The sequence below is a fragment of the Ranitomeya variabilis genome, chromosome 7 (assembly GCF_051348905.1).
Source record: "Ranitomeya variabilis isolate aRanVar5 chromosome 7, aRanVar5.hap1, whole genome shotgun sequence".
NCBI lineage: Eukaryota > Metazoa > Chordata > Amphibia > Anura > Dendrobatidae > Ranitomeya > Ranitomeya variabilis.
The window spans coordinates 164,320,411-164,343,522 of record NC_135238.1 but is presented as its reverse complement, the minus strand read 5'-3'; the positions used below and the strand labels follow the sequence as shown (position 1 = coordinate 164,343,522).

General features: G+C 39.6%; 1 protein-coding gene across 23 annotated transcripts in view; it reads right to left on the bottom strand.

The window, feature by feature from the left end:
* Positions 1–23,112, bottom strand: part of UNC80 (unc-80 subunit of NALCN channel complex) — a 287,092-nt gene that overhangs the window by 90,751 nt on the left and 173,229 nt on the right. For 20 of the 23 annotated variants that reach the window (XM_077272205.1, XM_077272209.1, XM_077272212.1 and 17 more), the window contains 18 exons: positions 22,055–22,258; positions 21,172–21,269; positions 20,579–20,779; positions 18,540–18,647; positions 17,143–17,281; positions 15,527–15,708; positions 15,298–15,429; positions 13,861–14,047; positions 11,395–11,526; positions 11,164–11,307; positions 10,154–10,254; positions 9,964–10,050; positions 9,673–9,856; positions 9,488–9,582; positions 5,254–5,343; positions 4,045–4,146; positions 1,065–1,245; positions 33–301 (listed from right to left, as the gene is read on the bottom strand). In XM_077272205.1, the coding sequence (XP_077128320.1) occupies positions 33–301; positions 1,065–1,245; positions 4,045–4,146; positions 5,254–5,343; positions 9,488–9,582; positions 9,673–9,856; positions 9,964–10,050; positions 10,154–10,254; positions 11,164–11,307; positions 11,395–11,526; positions 13,861–14,047; positions 15,298–15,429; positions 15,527–15,708; positions 17,143–17,281; positions 18,540–18,647; positions 20,579–20,779; positions 21,172–21,269; positions 22,055–22,258 (2,636 nt within the window). The remainder of the gene's footprint in view (positions 1–32; positions 302–1,064; positions 1,246–4,044; positions 4,147–5,253; positions 5,344–9,487; positions 9,583–9,672; positions 9,857–9,963; positions 10,051–10,153; positions 10,255–11,163; positions 11,308–11,394; positions 11,527–13,860; positions 14,048–15,297; positions 15,430–15,526; positions 15,709–17,142; positions 17,282–18,539; positions 18,648–20,578; positions 20,780–21,171; positions 21,270–22,054; positions 22,259–23,112) is intronic. The other 3 variants (XM_077272206.1, XM_077272211.1, XM_077272224.1) reach the window with 3 other exon arrangements.

Here is a 23,112-nt window from a genome sequence, read left to right as displayed (position 1 = left end):
CCTTATTAAATGCTAAACATTCTCTTACTTGCCTGCAACATAGTTGGGAGAATCCACTGGTATCCACTGAGTGAGAAGAGATGGTTGAAATGTACAGCTGTGTTAATGACAGTGGCAGCATATTGTCTAAGGAGGGCGCTGTCCTCTGGGTGAAGAATCAGAGCTCCATTAAAGACATTAAGGAAGAGCATTATCTCATCCCCCCAGGGAAATTCACTAGGCATCCCCAAAAACATCTCTTCAAGAAGCTTTATCCACAAGCTCTTGTGAAGTGTGTCCAAACCAAACAGCTCCTTCCCACCTAGAGGAATATAGAGAAACCAGAACTCCTGAGAATATGGTAAATAACTATTAATCTGAGTTTCCACACTCAGGTACTTCACTGCGGTTTATAAAGGCAAAACCAGGAATGGATTCTATATAAAGTAACACATCTTTAAAACACTGAAATTGTATTTTCTAACTGTATTTTTTATTAAAGTTCACAATAAAGTAGATTGTAGAGTCATAACTATTCAAAAAAAAAAGGAAAATAAAGAATATACCAAGTAAAATTCTGATAATAGGCCAGTTTATAACAAGAACAAGGGGAAATAACAAAGACAAATTAAAAGACGTGAGGGAAAGTAGACCTATAATCACAAGACGAAGGGTAGAGAGGTGGGCTGGAACGGAAAGAAGCGAGGAAGGAGGTGTTGTAGTCTCGGCTCTGTCAGATTACTAAGAAACTGTTGGTAGTGTCTAGGATGTCTATGTATAGGAATAGTATGGCCGACCACTTCCTCATCTCCCTTGGTGGAACATTTAGCAAGTAATACAAGGTTTCAAGGGGAAGGCAGGTATCAAAGAGATCCTCAACTAACCTCCTGACCATGTCCCAGAAAGTAGTGATAAGGCTGCACTTATTGTAATTTTTTTAATCTATTCTTTTTTTGGGGTTGATAAAAAAATCTGAAAGTGTAAAACCAGCCTTTTAGTTGTTTCAGTGTCCCAGTATGTCCCCAAAAGTTGCCTCTTCCCTTCAGTGCTGTTTCTTTCCACAGTATATAATTCTGAATACTTACCTTGTGGATCACTAAAAAGGGAGAATTCTGCATCAATGGCACTACGTGGAAATGATGGCAGACGTAAGAGATCTTCTTGTAGCATGGAAACATGAGACTGTTTATGTGCACTGGGAATCTTCTGAGTCAGTGATATTAGAAAGAGAACTCTTCCAACTTCCTCCAGTTTACGGGTAAACACCTAAGAAAATGTTATATATTGATGATCATAATTATTTATGTCCGACAAAGAATCTAAACAATTCACATCATGGTATTTATTTTCTGAACAGGATTTCAGAATCAGACATGTGTCCTCAATGCCTCTTTATGGTGGGAAAAGTTCCACGACAATTGGAAGAATCCTCCCTACAACAAGAAGAAGGATTGCTTTGATTTCTACCTACTAGTGAGTTAAAATTCAGAATACATATGCCTCTGTGATATGATTTGGGATTGAAAATGGCAACATATCTACAATGATTGTGCTTAAAGTATTTTGAGGGACTTGATAACTCCAAGCTGTGCCACTTCCACTACCATCTTACCGATTTATACTATCTGGTGCCTCAGATAAGTCAGTATGAAAAGGTGAGAGATACAAATTTTCCATTTATTCATCTGGAATCTAATAATGGCAGTCCTTCCAAAATTATACTATCATGTGCAAAAATTACTTTAATGCTAATTCAAGTAAAAATCTTAGTGTCCTATATCCAATTAAACTCATTAAAGTCTAACCATCGCTTCAGTGGCCTTTTTAGAAAAAGCTGCCACGTTTGTGAACTTTAGGAATAACATATTTCTGGCCATTATAGGACTTAAATCTTTAATTTTTTAGCAGTTTTCCTTTCTGAAGGCTCTAAACACTAGAATAAGCAGTAGCTTCATTTTGTGTCTCTGTGCTTCTATCTCCCGCCAGCTACTTCACCCTGTCCTCTCCATTGACTTACAGTGCCTTGCGAAAGTATTCGGCTCCCTGGAACTTTTCAACCTTTTCCCACATATCATGCTTCAAATATAAAGATACCAAATGTAAATTTTTGGTGAAGAATTAACAAGTGGAACACAATTGTGAAGTTGAACGAAATTTATTGGTTATTTTAAATTTTTGTGGAAATTTAAAAACTGAAAAGTGGGGTGTGCGATATTATTCGGCCCCTTTAACTTAATACTTTGTTGCACCACCTTTTGCTGAGATTACAGCTGCAAGTCACTTGGGGTATGTCTCTATCAGTTTTGTACATCGAGAGACTGAAATTTTTGCCCATTCTTCCTTGGCAAACAGCTCGAGCTCAGTGAGGTTTGATGGAGATCGTTTGTGAACAGCAGTTTTCAGCTCTTTCCACAGATTCTCAATTGGATGAAGGTCTGGATTATGACTTGGCCATTCTAACACCTGGATATGTTTATTTGTGAACCATTCCATTGTAGATTTTACTTTGTTTGGGATCATTGTCTTGTTGGAAAACAAATCTCCGTCCCAGTCGCAGGTCTTTTGCAGACTCCAACAGGTTTTCTTCAAGAATGGTCCTGTATTTGGCTCCATCCATCTTCCCATAAATTTTAACCATCTTCCCTGTCATTGCTGAAGAAAAGCAGACACAAGCCAATGATTCTGCCACCACCATGTTTGACAGTGGGAATGGTGTGTTCAGGGTGATGAGCTGTGCTGCCTTTACGCCAAACATATCGTTTAGCATTGTTGCCAAAAAGTACGATTTTGGTTTCATCTGACCAGAACACCTTCTTCCATATGTTTGGTGTGTCTCCCAGGTGGCTTGTTGCAAACTTTAAATTACACTTTTTATGAATATCTTTGAGAAATGTCTTTCTTCTTGCCACTCTTCCATAAAGGCCAGATTTGTGCAGTATACGACTAATTGTTGTCCTATGGACAGACTGTCCCACCTCAGTTGTAGATCTCTGCAGTTCATCCAGAGTGATCATGGGCCACTTGGCTGCATCTCTGATCAGTCTTCTCCTTGTTGGAGATGAAAGTTTAGCGGGACAACCGGGTCTTGGTAGATTTGCAGTGGTATGATACTCCTTCCATTTCAATATGATCGCACAGTGCTCCTTGGGATGTTTAAAGTTTTGGAAATCATTTTGTATCTAAATCCGGCTTTAAACTTCTCCACAACAGTATCACGGACCTCCCTGTTGTGTTGTGTTCCTTGGTCTTCATGATGCTTTCTGTGCTTCAAACAGAACCCTGAGACTATCACAGAGCAGGTGCATTTATACGGAGACTTGATTACACACAGGTGGATTATATTTATCATCATTAGGCATTTAGGACAACATTGGATCATTCAGAGATCCACAATGAACTTCTGGAGTGAGTTTGCTGCACTGAGAGTAAAGGGGCCGAATAATATTGCATGCCCCACTTTTCAGTTTTTGAATTTCCACAAAAATTTTAAATAACCAATAAATTTCATTCAACTTCACAATTGTGTTCCACTTGTTGTTGATTCTTCACCAAAAATGTAAGTTTGGTATCTTTATGTTTGAAGCATGATATGTGGGAAAAGGTTGAAAAGTTCCAGGGAGCTGAATACTTTTGCAAGGCACTGTACATAGGCAGCAGCTGTAATTTGGTTCTTCAGTCAAGGTAGATTTAAGAAAAAATGATCAGTGTAGGAGACAAAAGATGATAAATAAGTATGGGAAAAAAAGTTTTTTTTCTCTAATACTATAGATAACAAATTTCCAATCTTTGCTTGTACAGTTCATTTATGAAAAAAAAGAACTAAAGGGGTTGTCCACCATCCATAGGATAGGTGATCAATATCAGATTGGTGGGGATCCGACACACAGCACCCCCACCAAACAGCTGTTACCATCTCTGAGCAGTGGGTAGATGTAAGCAATTTGTGGAGATGAACACCACACCTTTGTCACCTTATTTAATGGTCTCTCTTGGGTATTGCAAATAGGCTCCTATTCATATGAATGCTATATATTTTTAATACAAAACAAAATAAAAAATGTGTACCTGTTTCTGAATAAGTTCTTGGCCTTTTTCAGGGGACATGTGCACTAGATTCAGCTGTGGTGACACTGATCTCCGGAATGGGTAGATGTCCCGTACATAAGTCTTCAAATAGGTAAAAGAAAAAAACAGTTAAACCACAGTACAGGATTTAAAGTGGTTGTCTGGACAGAATATATGACAACCGCCACCCCCACTGATCAGCTAGGTTACTAACCGGTCATACATTCCAGTACAGTCAGTAAAAATAGAGCACTTATTTGCCATGTCCATAAATAAATGTAAGGTGTCCAGAATTTTTTTGAAGCTAAATAAACTTATATAGACTATTTTGATCATAATTATCCTCATTTTACATTTTTTCATGAATTCAATTAATGTTTTCATATCTTAATTATGGCCTGTACACATATATCACTTATAATCATAATAAATTATAGTTTTCCAAAGTGTCCATAAAAAATATTCTCTCTCCGTGGTTATTTGATAAGCTTCCAGAAAGTTGGCAACCCTGTTGGTCAGCTGTTATGAGCTCTGGTGGTTGCCGGATGTAAACAAATTGAACAGTGCTGCACTGCACAAATACATTCAATATGTAGTGGCTTCTGCTAGGTACTGCAGAACAGCTTATATTCTCTTGAAGGATAGGTCAACAATATCTTTTGAAGGAAGGGATGAGCCCTTTAATTATAGAACAAACCTTCCTAATGTACTGAACAGCGACCCCATAACAAACGAGAATTTCTACACTTGTCTGATATGGATAGAACCGAGGTAAATTATCCTTTTGTTTGTTAGAGTGACGTTCTTTTTTGTTTCAATTCAACAATATTAAAATACGAGTATTCGCATTTATAGACTAAAGGCCCCCATACACATTAGACAACCCCCCAAAACTGATGGGCACGGCCAACAGTCTGGTGTATGGTACGCCGACCGATTGACGTTTCTGGGAAATATAGATCACGCATGTCCATTTTCAGACTGCCGATAGCATTGTCCTCCCAAAGATAAGTCACTAACCCATGCGTTAGTTGGCAGCTTTCTCGTAGAGAACACAGGTGTGCTCGACCGAACAAGCGCTCCCGTGTGTGCGTGAGTCGACCAAGATGGATGTCGGTCGAACTATCTGCCAAAGCATCAGTCGGCTAACAGACATCTAATGTGTATGGTGGGCTTAACACAGTAAATGCATCTGGACTTTGATCTCACCTTATTATAATGAGTTAGATTCCACCTTTTATCCATCAGGAAATAATTTGCAGCCTGTGAATCTGCTATGTTGAAGAATTCCAGACACTCCTAATGGAGGGAATACAGAAAAAAACAAGAGTACAGTGATTTTTATTTTCAAGTGAATCTAAATAGTATCATACCCTACTAGGGTTTACGATCATCATGACCACAGTTCTGATGAACATGTGGCCATGTGTATGTAACTGTAAACAATTGCATAAGTCTAACATAAAAACTACCATTACAATTTTTTTAATACAGTTACCGTATATTAAAAAGGGCAGGGTCCTCCCTCCTTCTGTACCTGTTAGTGCCTTGTTTTTTTTACTCATGTTTATTGTATTTGTCTATATTTGCCCCCTTTTCACATGTAAAGCGCCATGGAATAAATGGCGCTATAAAAAATGTATAATAATAATAATAATAAAAAGGTCACCTGCATTGTTCAATTCACTTGAATCTGTGGGATCCACATGTTTTCTGGCCAATAAAAGGTCACCTTACTGGCATACATTTTGCAATAAATGTCACCGGGCATATTTTTGTATGCTTCTGGAGAGTTTTTTCTATCGTGCATTCAGTTCAGCTACAGCTCTGATTTTCATTTGTAAATCATAATCTCTAAATTATTTCTAGTAGCAGCCAAAATTACTCATTGGAAAAGATTTACCAACAATGATACTGCTCCATAGTAAGTTATTATGATGATCTATTGTGTCAGGGAAAATGGTATATCACTTTAAAGGAATATTGGGCAGGTTAGCAACATTCAGGCTGGGTCCATACATGGCCAGCACTATGTCGTTGTGTTAACCTGATGTTTACAAAAACATCGGATGGAATTTGGTGGAGGAGCTGGTATTGTTATTTAGAACCTATCTGATACATTAGTTTTTGTGCCTGACAAATGCAGAAGTTGATCTGGTGGCTTGATGACAATATCTGACGTTACATTGGGATCCAGACCCATACCATTGTCTGGGAGTAAATGTTAAATAAGCCTGATGGAAACTGATGCATTTTTTTTTCTCCAGCCTTATAATTAGTATTTATTATGCGTTGCTTACAGTGGGGGAAATAAGTATTTGATCCCTTGCTGCTTTTGTAAGATTGCCCACTGACAAAGACATGAACAGTCTATAATTTTAAAGGTAGGTTAATTTAAACATTGAGAGATAGAATATCAAAAATAAAATCCAGAAAATCACATTGTATAAATTATATAAATTTGCATTTTGCAGTGAGAAATAAGTATTTAATCCCTCAGGCAAACAAGACTTAATACTTGGTGGCAAAACCCTTTTTGTAGTTGATGATGAGGTTTGCACACATGTCAGGAGGAATTTTGGTCCACTCCACTTTGCAGATCATCTCTAAATCTTTAAGATTTCAACTCCCTTCATAAGTTTTCTATGGGATTAAGGTCTGGAGACTGGCTAGGCCACTCCATGACAATAATGCGCTTCTTTTTGAGCCACTCCTTTGTTGCCTTGGCTGTATGTTTTAGGTCATTGTGTTGCAGGAAGACCCAGCCATGACCTATTTTTAATGTCCTGGCAGAGGGAAGGAGGTTGTCCCTCAGGATTTTATGGTACATGGCTCCATCCATTATTCCATTGATGTGGTGAAGTAGTCCTGTGCCCTTAGCAGAGATACACACTCAAAACATAATGTTCCCACCTCCATTGCTGACAGTGGGGACGATGTTCTTTGGATCTTTGGCAGCATTTCTCTTCCTCTAAACAAGGCAAATTGATTTAATGTCAAAGACCTCAATTTTTGTCTCATCTGACTACAGCACCTTCTTCCAATCACTCACAGAATCATCCAGGTGTTCATTGGCAAATTTCAGACGGGCCTTCACATGTGCCTTCTTGAGTAGGGGGACCTTGCGGGCACTGCAGGATTTTAAACCTTTACAGCGTAATGCGTAATGCGTTACCAATGGATTTCTTCATGACTGTAGTCCCAGCTGTCTTGAGATCATTAACAAGTTTCCCCCGTATAGTTTTAGGCTGATCTCTCAACTTCTTCATGATCATGGTTTTGTAGCCAATTCCAGCTTTGTGCAGGTCTATGATCTTGTCCCTGACATCCTTATAAAGCTCTTTGGTCTTGCCTATGTTGTAGAGGTTAGAGTCTGACTGATTAATTGAGTCTGTACACAGGAGTCTTTTATAAAGGTGACTATGTTAGACAGCTGTCTTTAACCCCTTCAAGTCACGGCCCTTTTTCATTTTTGCGTTTTCGTTTTTCACTTCCCTCCTTCCCAGAGCCATAACTTTTTTATTTTTCCGTCAATATGGTCATGTGAGGGCTTATTTTTTGCGGGATGAGTTGTACTTTTGAATAACACCATTGGTTTTACCATGTCTTTTACTAGAAAACGGGAACAAAATTCCAAGTGCGGTGAAATTGCAAAAAAAGTGCAATCCCACACTTGTTTTTTGTTTGGCTTTTTTGCTAGGTTCACTAAATGCTAAAACTAACCTGCCATTGTGATTCTCTAGGTCATTACGAGTTCATAGACACCTAACATGTCTAGGTTATTTTTTAAGTGGTGAAAAGAAATTCAAAACTTTGCTTAAAAAAAAAAAAAAAAACTGACATTTTTAATAATATCACTTTTGTGCAGATGCGTTCTTTTGATCGCCCGTTATTGCATTTTAATGCAATGTCGCGGCGACCAAAAAAACGTAATTCTGGCGTTTTGATTTTTTTTCCGCTACGCTGTTTAGCGATCAGGTTAATGCTTTTTTTTATTGATAGATCGGGTGATTCTGAATGCGGCGATACCAAATACGTGTGTTTTATTTAGGATGGGGCGAAAGGGGGGGGGTGATTTAAACTTTTATATTTTTCATATTTTTTCATATTTTTAAAAACATTTTTTTTTACTTGTGCCATGCTTCAATAGCCTCCATGGGAGGCTAGAAGCTGGCACAACTCGATTGGCTCAGCTACATAGCAGCGATCATCAGATCGCTGCGCTGCTATGTAGCTGAATTGCAGGTGTGCTGTGAGCGCCGACCACAGGAGGGCGCTCACAGCAGGCCAGCATTAGTAACCATAGAGGTCTCAAGGACCTCTATGTTACTGTCCTGACACATCACCGAGCCCCGATCGTGTGACAGGGGTCGGCGATGACGTCAATTCCGGCCGCCCGGACGGAAGCGCCGGTTAAATGTCGCTGTCTGCGTTTGACAGCGGCATTTAACAGGTTAATAGCAGCGGGTGAATAGCGATTTCACCCGCCGCTATTGCGCGCACATGTCAGCTGTACAAAACAGCTGACGTGTCGCGACTTTGATGTGGGCTCAGCGCCGGAGCGCACATCAAAGGGGGAGACACGGCAAGCATGTACGGCGCATGTCGTGAAAGGGTTAATGCAGGCATCGAGTTGATTCAGAGCATCTAACTGGTTTTTAGGAGCCGCAACTCTTGATGGTTGGTAGGTGATCAAATACTTATTTCTCACTGCAAAATGGAAATAAATTTATATTATATTTTTTAAAATAAATTTATTTATAAATTTATATAATTTATACAAAGTGATTTTCTGGATTTTATTTTTGATATTCTGTCTCTTAATGTTAAAATTTAACCTACCCTTAAAATTATAGACTGTTCATGTCTTTGTCAGTGGGCAAACTTACAAAATCAGCAAGTGATCAAATACTTATATCCCCCACTGTATATGGAACCATCATATTCCATAGCGCTTTACAGATATTATCATCACTTTCTTTGGAGTGTGGGAAGAGATTGGAGTACCTGGAGGAATCACACACAAACATGGGGAGAACATATAAACTCCTATCAGATGTTGTCCTTGGTGGCATTTGAACCCGGGACGCCAGAGCTGCAAAACAACAGTGCTAGCCACTGAGTCACCGTGATGCCCATTTTGCCATCATTTGGTTGCATCAGGCTCAATAAACTGAGCCTGGTGAAACAGAAAGCCAGTCACACTATGTGCAAATTGTGAGCCCCTTCCCTTTTCCCAAAACAACATAGTGAGGTGTCTAAAACAGAAATCTACACTTTTTTGAATACTACAGTCCATGATCTGTTTGGCATAAACCTAGAATCCTTTTTTTAGAAAATTTAGGTAATGTATCAATGCATATTTATCATGCTACCTTGCAATGTGCCTGGTACACCACCAGACTTATAAAATGATGGTAAAGGTTCCCTTTAACCTACTCACCTTCAGGAGTGCTTCAAACTGGGTGTCTTCATGTACTGGCAGTTGGGTAGGGATGTCACATTCATTCTGCCCATGAACCACCAGAGTTTTTGTACCTATCGCAATTTAACAAAAACTATTATGACATCAATATAAATTAAAACTGAGAGCAGATGGTGTCATGATGATCTTTGAGGACTGCTAACCTGGCATGGATGCTGTCACCAGTAGTTTAACCTCACATTGTTCCTTTTTCATTGTCTGCTTCAGATCTTTAAAAAATAAACCTTCCACATATCCAACCACTTCCCACAAAAATGTCAAAGTTGCCGAAATGGCATCCATTCCCCATTCACATGGTGTACGTACAAAATACATGATAAGTCCGACCTAAAAAGAAATGCACAGAAATACCACATATTAGTGAACACTTTAACACAAAAGCTGCATTGTTTTACTGGGATACAAGGACAACAATGTGGGCCGAAATAACTCACCAAGTAGTTGAACAGAATGTGTGATGTTTGAGCAGGGAAATCTCCAATGTTTAGCAGCAGCTTTCTTAACATATAGATGAGTTCATCCTAAAACAACCAACAGGACACAACGCAGGTCAGTTGTACCATAATAAAATAATATTGTATGAAAATTCACAACAAACATTCATAGAAAGAGAATGTCCGTTACCTGTCGATTACTAATAGTTAATTTTTCCAGGAAATGTCTCAGGACAGTAGACGGATCTTCGATTAAACAATTCCAAAGAACTTGCTGAGCTACGGCACTCACTGTGGAAACAATAAAAAGTCTGTGCTCTTATGGGAGGTATTCTCTTGTCAGTTTTTGTACTACCTCAAATTGTATTTGCAATAATATGGATGATTTAAGTCAAATAATATAGCAACAATGGAAAAGTTAAAATTCAGTTCAAAACTCAGTTTTTCTCTTACAGTGTTCATTTCCTATTTCCCTTCATAGAGGTAAATGATAAAACACTTGTTGTCTGTTACAACAACCTAGTCAAAGCCCAGACCTTAATCCAATTGAGAATCTGTGGTCCGACTTGAAAATTTCTGTTCACCAGAGGAAACATCTAACTTGAAAGAGTAGGAGCAGTTTTGCATTAAGGAATGGACAAAAATCCCAGTGACACGATATGGAAAGCTCATAGAGACTTACCCAAAGCAACTTGCAGCTGTAATCACTGCAAAAGGAGGCTCTACAAAGTACTGACTTAAGGGGGGTGAATAGCTATGCACACTGAACTTTTCAGTTATTTTGTCCTATTTATTGTTTGCTTTGTTCAGAGTTAAAGGCACGTTCTGTGCATGAACTGATGCAAACAACAAAAAGCAGTGAAATTCCACATTGTGAGGAAGCAAATCATGAAAAAATGCCAACGAGGATGAATACTGCAGCAGCCCAGCAAGGCTAGACACAGCGAAAACACAGTCCATAGCAGGGCTACATTTATAAGATTAATTATCTCAGCACAGAAACATTTTTAACACATCTAACTGTGAAACGTATTATTATTTCAAGATCTATTGATTAAAATGTACTTTGTTCATGGGAAAACTCTCTTTAAAACAGTTGTTTTTGCGAAAGCCTAATTTTTATTTTCAGAACACTTACTTCCCTTAGTTTTGAGAATTTAAGAAACTTGACAAAAAAAACTATTGTTTTTAAAAGCAGACCTGCCACTCCATCTTCACGGACATCTCCATCCTCCATGAGATGAACGATTGGTAGCACAGCAGCACAAATGCATGCAGGGAATACCGGCTGGGGTGGTTGGGACACATGATGATTTGCGGTATGTTCTGTTGCATGTTCCTCATCTAAAATAAATGCAATAATGAGGTTGTGCTAATTCTACTATGTCACCAAAAATATGCAGCATCTCAGCGTTATCAGCCAGGTCTTACCTTCAGCACTGACAGCAGAGCGAATAGACCACACGGATCCACGACGGAAGGAATAATTACGGTGAGAAGTACTTGATGTGCAGGATGGGCTCACAGACAGACGACGGGAATTCAGATTGGTGGGTTCTTCTACTGGCAAAAAGAATAAAGAGGTGAAACCTGCTCTACCACATGAAATTACATTGGAAAAGATCAGAAGAGTAAATCATATTATATAATTCAGAAACTAACTACTTTCTAAAAGATTATTGTCCACTGGGCCAATACTTGTACTTTAACATTATAAATGACTAATTAGCTAAAATCTAAAGAGCTAAAACTATGGAATTATTCTTCAGCTAATTCATATTATTAACGTGAAAAAAAATGTACTCCTGCATGCTGGAAGTATATATACAGTAGGGGTCATGGAAGTTCTCACAAATAGCAAGGACAGCAAAAAGATTTACAACCGTACAATAGGGCAACTCAAAACTTTGTCAGTTTCGTCCTAAATCCTAACATGCAGCTGACAATCCTTAGCATTTATTCTGTATACATTGCAGCAAGCCGTTGTAAGGAGGAAGACCGGGCTGCGGGTACCTGCATTATGCCGGGTCCGTAACTGTCAAGGCTGCGTCCAGTGTTGCCGGGGGAAAAAAATGAGGGACCGGACAGGTCCCATGACCCGGGGAGAGGGGTTGTGGCTAAGCTGGTCTGTGAGCAGGAAGCACGGGAAAATGCTCTCAGTTTCCCGCCAGCGGGGAGACGGAGACGGGCCCTGGCAGAGCTTAGGTGAACGCTAAAGTGAGCCAACGAGGGTTAAGAGCGCCGCGCACCCAGCCAAGCAGAGTGCAGTGCTCGCGCGGAGGAGCGAGTTCTAGTGCCAGGACCCTGTGGTGTGTTCTCCATTGCTGATATATGCACATGTGGGACAGAGACTACTGCAGCGCTCCCCACTTTGGCTGCACAGATTTATGGGCTAGGGGCTCAGTGGGCCCGTTGCCGCCAGAAGCTGGACCGTGATTTGTTGGGATCATTTTCATCCTTTTGTTAAAAATTAAATAATATTGTTAAACAGCATTGTTCTGCAATCCCTGCGTAACTGCATTTCCGAACCTGCTTACACCGTCAGGTACGCTAGGGTTAAATCCTAGCTCTTGAGAGTCTGATTAGGCACACCTGGCTAAGCTTTGCATATAACCAGGCTGAGTGTTCATCTAAGTCAGTCTGCTGAAGGAGCTGAGCAGACTAGATGTGTCTTGGAACTAAAGAGACCAGCCAGTATCTCTCTAAGAAAAGTCTGCACAGATCATGTGCGCTAAACTACAAGTATAAGTGATTGCTATCGATGATAGCTGTTTTGTTTGACCGATCTGGGTTAGCTCAGCAGTGTCTGAAATAGTTAGTGCCTGGACAAGGATGGGGATTTATATATATGATTTTGTTTTCGGTGCTGTGCAGCCTGTGGAAATAGACATTATTCTGTTTATGTCAAAGTCCTGTGCCTGTGTGAACGCTACCGATTACCAGGGAGATTGAAACCCTACATATATATACTCGTGTATAAGCCGAGTTTTCCAGCACAAACATTTTTGTGCTGAAAACACCCCTCTCGACTTATACACGGGTCAATTGTCCCAGAAAGACGGAGAGGGAGCGGCGGAGCAGTAGCAGGAGCTGTGGCTAAAGCCTGTGCCGCTGCTAAAGAGAAATTAATATTCACTGCGTTGGCAGTGAATATTCATTTCTCTGTAATAGCGCATAGTGACAGCCACCGGTTTCCAGCACACACCCTAAATACCTTCCCTGTGTGCTCTCGCTGCATCTCATTAATTCCGGTGCCAGCAGCTCTTCCAGCTGAGTGATCACGTGACATCGCTCATTAAGGTAATGAATATTCACGCCTTTCCACTCCCATAGGTGGAGTGAATATTCTTTACCTTAATGAGCAGGACCACGTGATCACTCGGCAGGAAGAGCTGCTGGCGACGGAACGAGATGCAGTGAGGGCACACAGGCAAGGTAAGTAGGATAAGTAGGGGATAAGAGGCCATGCATACAAGGATAGGCGATAAGAAGCCATGCATACAAGGATGGGATGGGGGAGCCATGTATACAAGGACAGCGACAGGGGAGCCATGCATACAAGTACAGGGATCGGGGAGCCATGCATACAAGGACAGTTACCATGGAGCCATGCATACAAGGACAGGGACCGGGGTGCCATGCATACAAGGACAGGGACTGGGAAGCCATGCATACAAGAACAGGGACGGGGGAGCCATGCATACCAAGATAGGGATGAGGGGACAATGCATACCCGGCTTATACGCAAGTCAATAAGTTTACCCAGTTTTTCGTGGCAAAATTAGGTGCCTCGGCTCATACTCGGGTCAGCTTATACTCGAGCATGTACAGTAATCTAAAAATAAATCTGGAAAATAAACATTTTCCATAATCAAGCCATTTGAGCTCAGAACACACCTTCCTCCTCCTGCTCGGAGTTGGGGGAACAAGTTGGCTCATAACAGGCCTCCTGTGTCACCGGTATGGCCGTGATGAGACTGGCCTCTCTGCCTAAGCGCTTCTTCTCTTCTTCTTGCTGGAGGTTCTTCAGAATGTGCTCAGCCCGCTGGTGGGATCGTGACACAGCACGAGCAGAGAAAGATTTCTGTAGTTTGTCATTGAAAAAAGTAAGCATAATAAAAGACATTCTCATCTGATGCAATACTACTAGTCTAATACTTAACTATACCATTTAGTCTATGTTCACACGTTGCGTTTTTGCTGCATTTTTTAAACCAAATTTTAAGCTGTGTTTTACAGTACCAGCAAAAGCTATGAGATCTCAGAAATCTCATGCACACACATTTTTTTTTCCTGACTGATTTGGAAAACTGCTGCATTTTTGCAGTTCTTTCAGCGTTTAAAAACGCAGCAAAAAACGACGCAGATATGCAGCAAAAAAGACATAAAAACTTGCTTTTTGTAAGCAGCTTTTTTACTGCCAAGTGAGCAGTTTTTGCCTGCGAAAAAAAGAACAGCAAAAATGCTACGTGTGAACATAGCCTTTGGATTTCAGGTCCTAGGAAACTAAGCTAAAATAACGGAGAACAAATATTGCTTCCATTCTGTAATGGACTAAGCATTCATATGTGTTCCATATAAGTATGTAGTTTTTTCACATATTCTGCACAGAAATCCACATGAAAACCAGCCACAAGCTGCCTCTTATTAATTTCAAAGGGAAATCTGCATTGCTGCTCTTATGGCTACAGATTGTTTAATCGCAGATTTGTAAAATGCGTCAATAATTGATTTGTCACTGAATAAAAACCATGGGAAAAGGTCAATCAAGGCCAATCTGCATATGGAAGTTTGGCAGATTTCTCCACAGGAAAAAGTTGCATATCTAAGGTAATGTAGGTCCCGGGCACCACTTGCAGAAATGAGTAAATCTCTTCATGCTGCCCTGGTCTGGTGCCAAACTGATCCTCCATGGCAGCATCTCTTCACTTCTCTACCAGGCATTCTAGGTCTGGCAACTTGGATGTCTCTGGCTCTTACTAGGCCCCAAGATTTCATGATGTGCATTGCATTGCAGCATCATGATGTTGCGGGGCCCAATAATCACCAAATGAACCCAGGATGCCAGACCGAGGATGCCAGGTGCAGAATTAAGAACTCTCTGCCACTGAAGACTATGAATATAGCTCTTCTCTAAAAGATTCCAAGAGGACTTTTCGAGAACAAGCAGTGCCTGGAATTTGCTTTTGGTCTCAAGTTTGGAACACTTTGTCCATTACAAATTGAGGACAGCTTTTACTCTCAGTCATTTAACCATAAGTCCAAAGAACTATATAAGAATTTAACTAGGAAAAATGACAGATGTTCTGTATAAACATAAAATCTGCTACTTACAGACTGATCCTCACTAATTGGGTCTTGAACACTTCCACTGTTGTGAGGAACCCAAGGTGGGTCAAACATTGGAATAGATGGCATGCCCAAGATGGGAGATGGTAATGTGAAGTTAATGCTGGGGGGAGGGATCTGCAACATTTAAATTATTACTTTTAAGATTAGAACAGATGACATTTCTAAATAATTTACAATGAAACCTCCAGGCAAGCAGTTAGAGATCTCAAACCTTATAAATCTGCTGTGCTCCTTCCTCCATTCTTGGCCAAACCTGATATCTGAACCTCCAGAGTGTGTGGAATTTCAGAATGGCATTCAGTCTCTGCCCTGTCTCTGGATGCTGGAACTCAGAAGTTAACATCTCAGAGACGGCGTCCGGGACCTTCACAGCACAAAGCAGGAACATGGCAGCTGCAACAGCATTCATTATATATTATACAATGTCCGAGCTACATTTTTCTTTTCTTTATAAAGCAGCACATAGCATTAAATCTGTATTGGTGAATATACATAATAGGTGTAATGCCAAATATTAAAAGACACCCTGAGTGAAAACATATAGAAAATAATGGGCCATAATTACCAGCACTGTCTAATTCTTAGTGCAAACTTAGACAGTCTTAAAATGTGCCAAATTTATCAAAGTAATTCATGCTACTTAATACATCTAAGTCTAGTCTAAGTTTACACCACCAGCTATTAGTTGGCTTACTTCGAGCCAAAAATGCATGCTACAGTTATACCACAGTCCTTTTTCGGTGAGCCATGTACCTTTTCCAAGCTTCCCTGTCCCCTAATTTTCTAAAAGAAAATAACATGCATTACCTATTCAAGCCCCATGAACATTTCCACATTTTTCCACAAACTTAAATGTATTTTCTTAGTATTTTATGTAATACACCAACCCAAAGTAGTACCTATTTGTGAAATGTAAAGGAAATGATACATACATTTCTAAATATTTAAAAAATACAAATCTGAAAATTGTCAGTACCTTGTAGGAGCACCTTTTGCCGTAATTACTGCTGCAAGTCTTTTGAGATGGTTGGTCCTACAAGGAACTGACTCAGGGAGGCTGAATATAAATGCACGTCACAATTTTCAGACTTATAATTTTAAAATAATTTCAAAACCATATATAATTTCCTTTACACTTCACAAATACTTGCTACTTTGTATTGGTATATCACATAAAATCCCAATAGCATATATTGAAGTTTGTGGGTGTAATGTGAAAAAATGTGGAAACGTTTATGGGGTATGAATACATTTTCAAGGCAATGTAAATGTGGCTCAAGTTGTGAAAGATAGTATTTTGGTGTAAAATATGCCAGAATTCTGACACACTTTGTTTGAAAAATGTGCCGCAATATATTTAAACGTATGTGAACTATGTACAGTACAGACCAAAAGTTTGGACACACCTCCTTCTCATTTCAAGATTTTTCTGTATTTTCATGACTATGAAAATTGTACATTCACACTGAAGGCATCAAAACTATGAATTAACACATGTGGAATTATATACTTAACAAAAAAAGTGTGAAACAACTGAAATTATTCAAGAGAGGCATTCAAGAGAATGCAAAGAGTGTGCAAAGCAGTCATCAAAGCAAAAGGTGGCTACTTTGAAGAACCTAAAATATAAGACATATTTCCAGTTGTTTCACACTGTTTTGTTAAGTATATAATTCCACATGTGTTAATTCATAGTTTTGATGCCTTCAGTGTGAATGTACAATTTTCATAGTCATGAAAATACAGAAAAATCTTGAAATGAGAAGTGAGAAGGTGAGTCCAAACTTTTGGTCTGTACTGTATGTGTTCTCATAGAAGACCCCTCACCTGCAGCCCCTGCCATGTGCTCATCTACACTCAATAGGAGTTCCCATGCAGCTGGCTGGATGTCCCCATACATTTCCTCTGTCAAGATGGGGGCCGCCTTGATCAACAAAGACAGAGGAGCAGGAGACAAGCTCATAACCTAAAATACATAAAGGGTGCAAGTTATCAATGAATTTGGTCAAATATCATTGTGTACTATCAAAATTGAACAAAAAAAGTCAGTGCTTGAGTCCTACTTAGTAATATAACAAGCTGGTCATAATAAAAAGCATGGTCAATTTGGAGGGGCTTGGTTTACAAGACCGCTTGACACATGCGTGTAACTGCCGCTAATTCCAGCCCCGATAGGGCACTGTGTGCCACTGGAAAGTCTTGAAGTACTAGGAGCCTTTGGCAGTGACCTCACTGGATAAAAGCCGTCTGCGCTGTTTCTCATAGGTCTTGAAACAGGTTGTCCTGTGGATTCCCCATCTGAGCTGCGCATCTCTGCAGCTTCTCCAGAGTGACCATGGGCCTATTGGCTGCTTCTCTAATTAGTGCTCTCCTTGCTTGGGATGTCAGTTTAGGTGGACGCCCATGTGTTGGTAGTTTTGCAGTTGTGACATACTCCTTCCATATGTGCTATCTTTTACTGGAAAATGGTAATCTATGTGTTCCAGGTTCAGGCCGACCCCTTCATCTGGATGCCTAAAATATATAAGCATCCTGATAAAGGGGTTGGTCCAAATCTGAAAACATGTAAATAACCATTCCCCAATAAAAGATAGCTATACGTATCTCTACTAGTGATGAGCGAACATGCTCAGATAAGGTGTTATCCGAGCATGCTCATGTGCTAACCGTGTATCTTCAGCATTCTTGGAAAATATGTTTGCGTCCTGCGGCTGCATGTCTCGCGGCTGTTCGACAGCCGCAACACATGCAGGGATTGCCTGTATGGTAGGCAATCATTGCATTTGTTGCGGCTGTCAAACAGCCCCAAGAAATGCAGGATCGGGGACTCAAACATATTATTGGAGCATGCGAAGACACTCGGTTAGCACACGAGCATGCTCAGATAACACCTTATCTGAGAACGTTCGCTCATCACTAATCTCTACCTGTTTCATGACTTTCTGTGAGGAGCAGCTTTTTATTCCATGAGGTTACGGCAAAATGCTTTCACTACTTTTAGACTTCCAGGTGAACCCACAATGTCTTTTTTAGCCTTTATGATCCTGCTATAAGGTATCAGTGGATTCTGTAAATAATTCTAATTGTGGGCAATTTTCTGTAAATGATAACTATTCTCCTTGACATGGAGATGGCGGAATTTACTGGTCTAAATACTTATTTGTGATTCCTTCTGCACAGTTTAAAACTATCAGCTGTATAGTAAATGCAAGAACACAATATACCTGGTGCCTTATATACTTCAGCATCCCACTGTCCTTCTTCCCCTCCAAGTTTGCTTCTGTCACCCTCTTCTTCAGAGATGGTGTTCGGAGGGAGGATTTATCAGAGCACTAAGTAAGCAGATCACACAGATACTTGTTTACATTGTTGAATTATATTAGTCTCCTTTCAGACATGTAAAATGCTCTACATACTGTTGCCATCATGTCCATCAATGACTGAAAAGTCACTTTTCAGATGCATAATTCTCTGTTTGAAAAATGTTTGGTTATATTTACTGCATAACCACTGTGTATCTCTGCTCCGTATTCCACCGAATACATTCATAAGATAAACTTTGATGGTACAATGAACTATGATGAAATTTACAAATAGATATTGCATTAGAAAAAGTAGTAGCTTTAATGCCTCATTCAGTCATTGATTGTTCACATATGCAAAAGCATATATCTGTTTGTAAGTATTTTGGATCCGAGTTTCACCAGTGTTTGATCAGTGTGTCAGTTTTTCCCATTAGTGATTTTTCACTGATAAAAAAAAAACAACTGCAAAGTTTCTCCTATCCATCCCAATGTTAAGCACTGACAGCACTCAGACTGCACACTGACGGCATCCGCGTGGTGTCTGTGATTGTAACAGACCCTTAGACTTGTATAGATAAATTTGATCTGTGACTCGGATCAAAAAGATGAATATCTCCATGACTTTTTTTAGACTACCTGATTGGCAAAAATACATGGACGTGTAAATAGCCTAATAGACTATAGTAGATTCACAGAACATACAGTAGATAGAATGCGTACATGACTCAGAGACGTCTGAATGAGGAGTAAGAGTTCCACAGACAGCAATTATAGAGTACCTGTCACTTGCTCAAAACAATTACGTTAACGACCTTATAAAAATCCTCATTCTGCTGCTCTCTTCCATTGCAGAGATATTCACATTTTCTGCTTTTGGAGCACAGTATGTGAAATCTCTGTTTGCAGACCAACTTGGTGATTGTGCAGAGTCTTCTCTGGGGGTGTGCATTTTCACCCCTTTCTCCCAGATGCTACCAATCATAGCTCAGTAGCTGATCTAGCCATCTTACATATTGCTGAGCTGTGATTTGCAGCATCTGCGACTGAGGGCTGAAAGCACATGCCCCCAAAAAAGACTGATGAAACACACAGTTGGACTGAAAGCAGAGATTTCACATACTGCAAGTCGAAAGCAAAAAATTGTGAAAATCTCTGCAATGGATATTCATTTTTTATGTTTTTAGGGGTTCAGCGGCCAATCTCTCTAAAGTGAAATATAAGTCATTACATATACAAGTCTCCTGATGAGTCATTTATGGCTTGGATGATGAAATGCAGAGACAAGGGGCTTTTGACAGTGGTGGTCCTGGGTGCACCTCACCCTATATGTAGACACGTGGGGTATATGTTTGCTGCTCATTTGCCACCTTCTGATTAACCATCAGGGTGTGAATAGTTAGTGCACTATTTGTATATTATTTATTTGAGATTATCTTAATAAAGAGGACAGGTGAAGGAGCTTGATCATGCTAATTCCAATGCTGGAAACAGGATTGGACCAAAGAGTGCCAAGGTTCTGGCTGGTGCAGCACAGCAGTAATGAACCAAGGGAAGACGAACAAGACAACACGTCCAAAGGTAGGTCAAAGTCAATAATTCTTTAATCTTGTATCCATTAAAGCACACAAGGGATTTGAAACTGACATTTCTCCCTTCATCTTAATATAACAAATACATTACAATGGTCTTATTTAAAGCACAATGGCCCAATCAGCTAACACATGAGGCTAATGCAATTAACAGGAAAAACACATGACAGGATAACCACATGACTTAGCACACACCTGAGGAGTTTAGATCATATATATAACATGCCAAAGTAAGAATGGAAAACTTCCTTAACCTCACTTTATATGTTCTATTGACATTACTTACCACATTAATTTATATTTTAAACCAACTATTGTACTCTTATTCTATCAAACAATTTAATAAAGGTTTCAGTAGTATAAACAAACCTCTTTCACTTTTTTCCCTCTAAGACCGGTGCCAATACCCAAGTTGTCCTCCTTGAGTGAATCGACAGTATCTCCATACAGCAGTTTAATGGCTCTTACCAACCGAGCACACGATCGGCTATGGTGTAGATAGCAGTGTGGGTGGCAGTAATCCACATGGGTGCAAATAAAGCTTTGTTGGTTGCATAGTAGGATCATAACCTGGTAACATTAAATAATATGGAAATGAATACTGATTTTTTTCAAATGTCTTCTGCACATTACCTTTCTCATTTCTCTTTGCACAATTTCACCAATATCTAATTCTCTATCCAGAATTGTAAGTGTACCAAGGGCAGTAGTCTCAGTGACTGCAAGGCTCACAGTTTGAACGGAACCGTAGATGGGTCAAGAACATTTCTTTTTGTAGGGAAGAAATGCAATTACGTTTTTTTTTCTTTCTTTCTATGTTATATGTTATTAACAATTGAGGGGATGGGGCTTGCAAGAGACTAGACAACTTGAAAATTTCCACGTAGTATGATTTACTTTACACATAAGGCACTTAATGGAGTCTTTTTCCGAACCCCATGAATACATGTTAGACTACTTACATGCAACCAAGACATATTACGGTGGTAGCTCTCTTCTGCGCCAATGTTGCTTCCATCAGGCTCAATACTAGGCTCACTAGCGCTCCATGGGCTCCCTTCTTCTCAAAAACAAACATTAAACAAGCCATAAGCCATTACACAACCAAACATTTAAAAAGTCTTTATTGTTAACCTAAAGGCTCAGCCATGCACAGATGGTTTCACGACAGAGCGACACAACACATTAACCCAACTCCCACCCCCTACCGATCACTAGCTGGGAGTGGCAAAGACAAGCACATCTATTGGCACATGTCCCCTTTATTCAGGGGGATGGGACAAAAATGGAGAACGAATTCCCTGCATCTCAAAGATGCTGCAAACCATACAATTGATCTGCAAAAAGCTATGCTGAAGATTTGATCTAAAAAGCTGCAGACTTCGGAGAAAATCATCTAGAATTATATATACATTTGTTTAGATACGACTATGTATTATTTTGGTGTAGAAGTGGTCTCCATTAAGTTGTGCTGGCAATTGTGTGCTGTATGGATGCTTCTAAGAGTTTTAAATATTAATATGTTCTTACAAAAGCAACAGAATATCTGTTGTTAAACAAGGTGCTTCCTAGCCACTAACGGGGTCCTCAGTCTGAATGTTTAGAAGTAATTGCAAATGTAGGGCTGTGTGTTCATCTATGGTCTGAGATCATTTTTCATTTTCTTCGATTATTATAAAAACAAAATATTAAGATCATCATAATGTTTGTTCTCCCTCAAATCTATCTAATCCACAATTAGTGACGATGGGTACTGAAACTTGCTTTGTCTTGACTGGATCTTAGCAGAGGTATTTGTCTCCCCTCCAAACCATGACTCCCCTTCAAATTTCTTCTCTGAGTTACCTATGTCAGTAACAGTGTCCCTGCTTTGTGACAGCTGGATGTCATCATTCTCGGACCCTGAGTCCTGCCGTGTAAGTTTGGTGCTCTTTAGGCTGCCGGCCCGGCGAATGCTGGACAGGGAGCCCCCCTTCTTCACCCGGAAACTGCGTGTTCCTTTAATCTGGAGCAGGCGGGAGCCTCCTATCCTGATCTTCCTGCTGGGAACTGCATTGAAAGAACACAAGAGGATTTTTCCCTCTTCTCTTTTTAGATTTTTATTTTTTTCAAACATCTATAATCTAATCTATGTTTGTTCAAATGTTTGGAGAAATGAAATAATATGCAAAGAAATAATAAGCACAATGTCTTTGGAACAAAAAGATAACCAAACAGACTATGAAGTACAGACATGTACCCAATATAAGGTAAATTGTATAACTGTGTGATACAATGTAGTATATAGTGTATGTGACTTATCCATTAACATAACTCTTTTTTAGTGTTATTGAGTAGTATTTTTATTTAAGGGAAACTATTAAAGCTATTTTCAGCTCCTTTTGCACTAGAATTATGGTTACATAACCCCAGCTTAACCCTAATAGACTCTAATGCTGAATTAGCTTTAAAGATTAAAAAAAGGTTTATTAGATCCCCAAATTAAAATGATTGATACCAGTGTAAACAGAGGCATTGGGAATATTTTGTTAAAATATAGTGGTTCATATTGTTCATATTTTCAGCCCTATATAGTTACAATCAAAATTATTCAACCTCCATTGTAAATTAGGTTATTAGCAACATTTACAAACTTTCTACTGTTTGCAATAAACCAGTAAAGCAAGAACGAGTTGACTGCATCAAAACAAATAATATAAGAAACAGTTTCCCAAATTTAAGACAAATTAATACTTTTAATGACAAGTGCAGGCTCTGAAATATTCAAGCCCCTCATGAAAATCATGGTGCTTAGTAGGGTCGCTTTGGCTGTTATGACTTGCTGCAAACATGATGCATACCAAGACACCAGCATCTGGCAGTGTTTCGGAGGAATCTTAGTTGATTTGTCATTAGCAATGGCC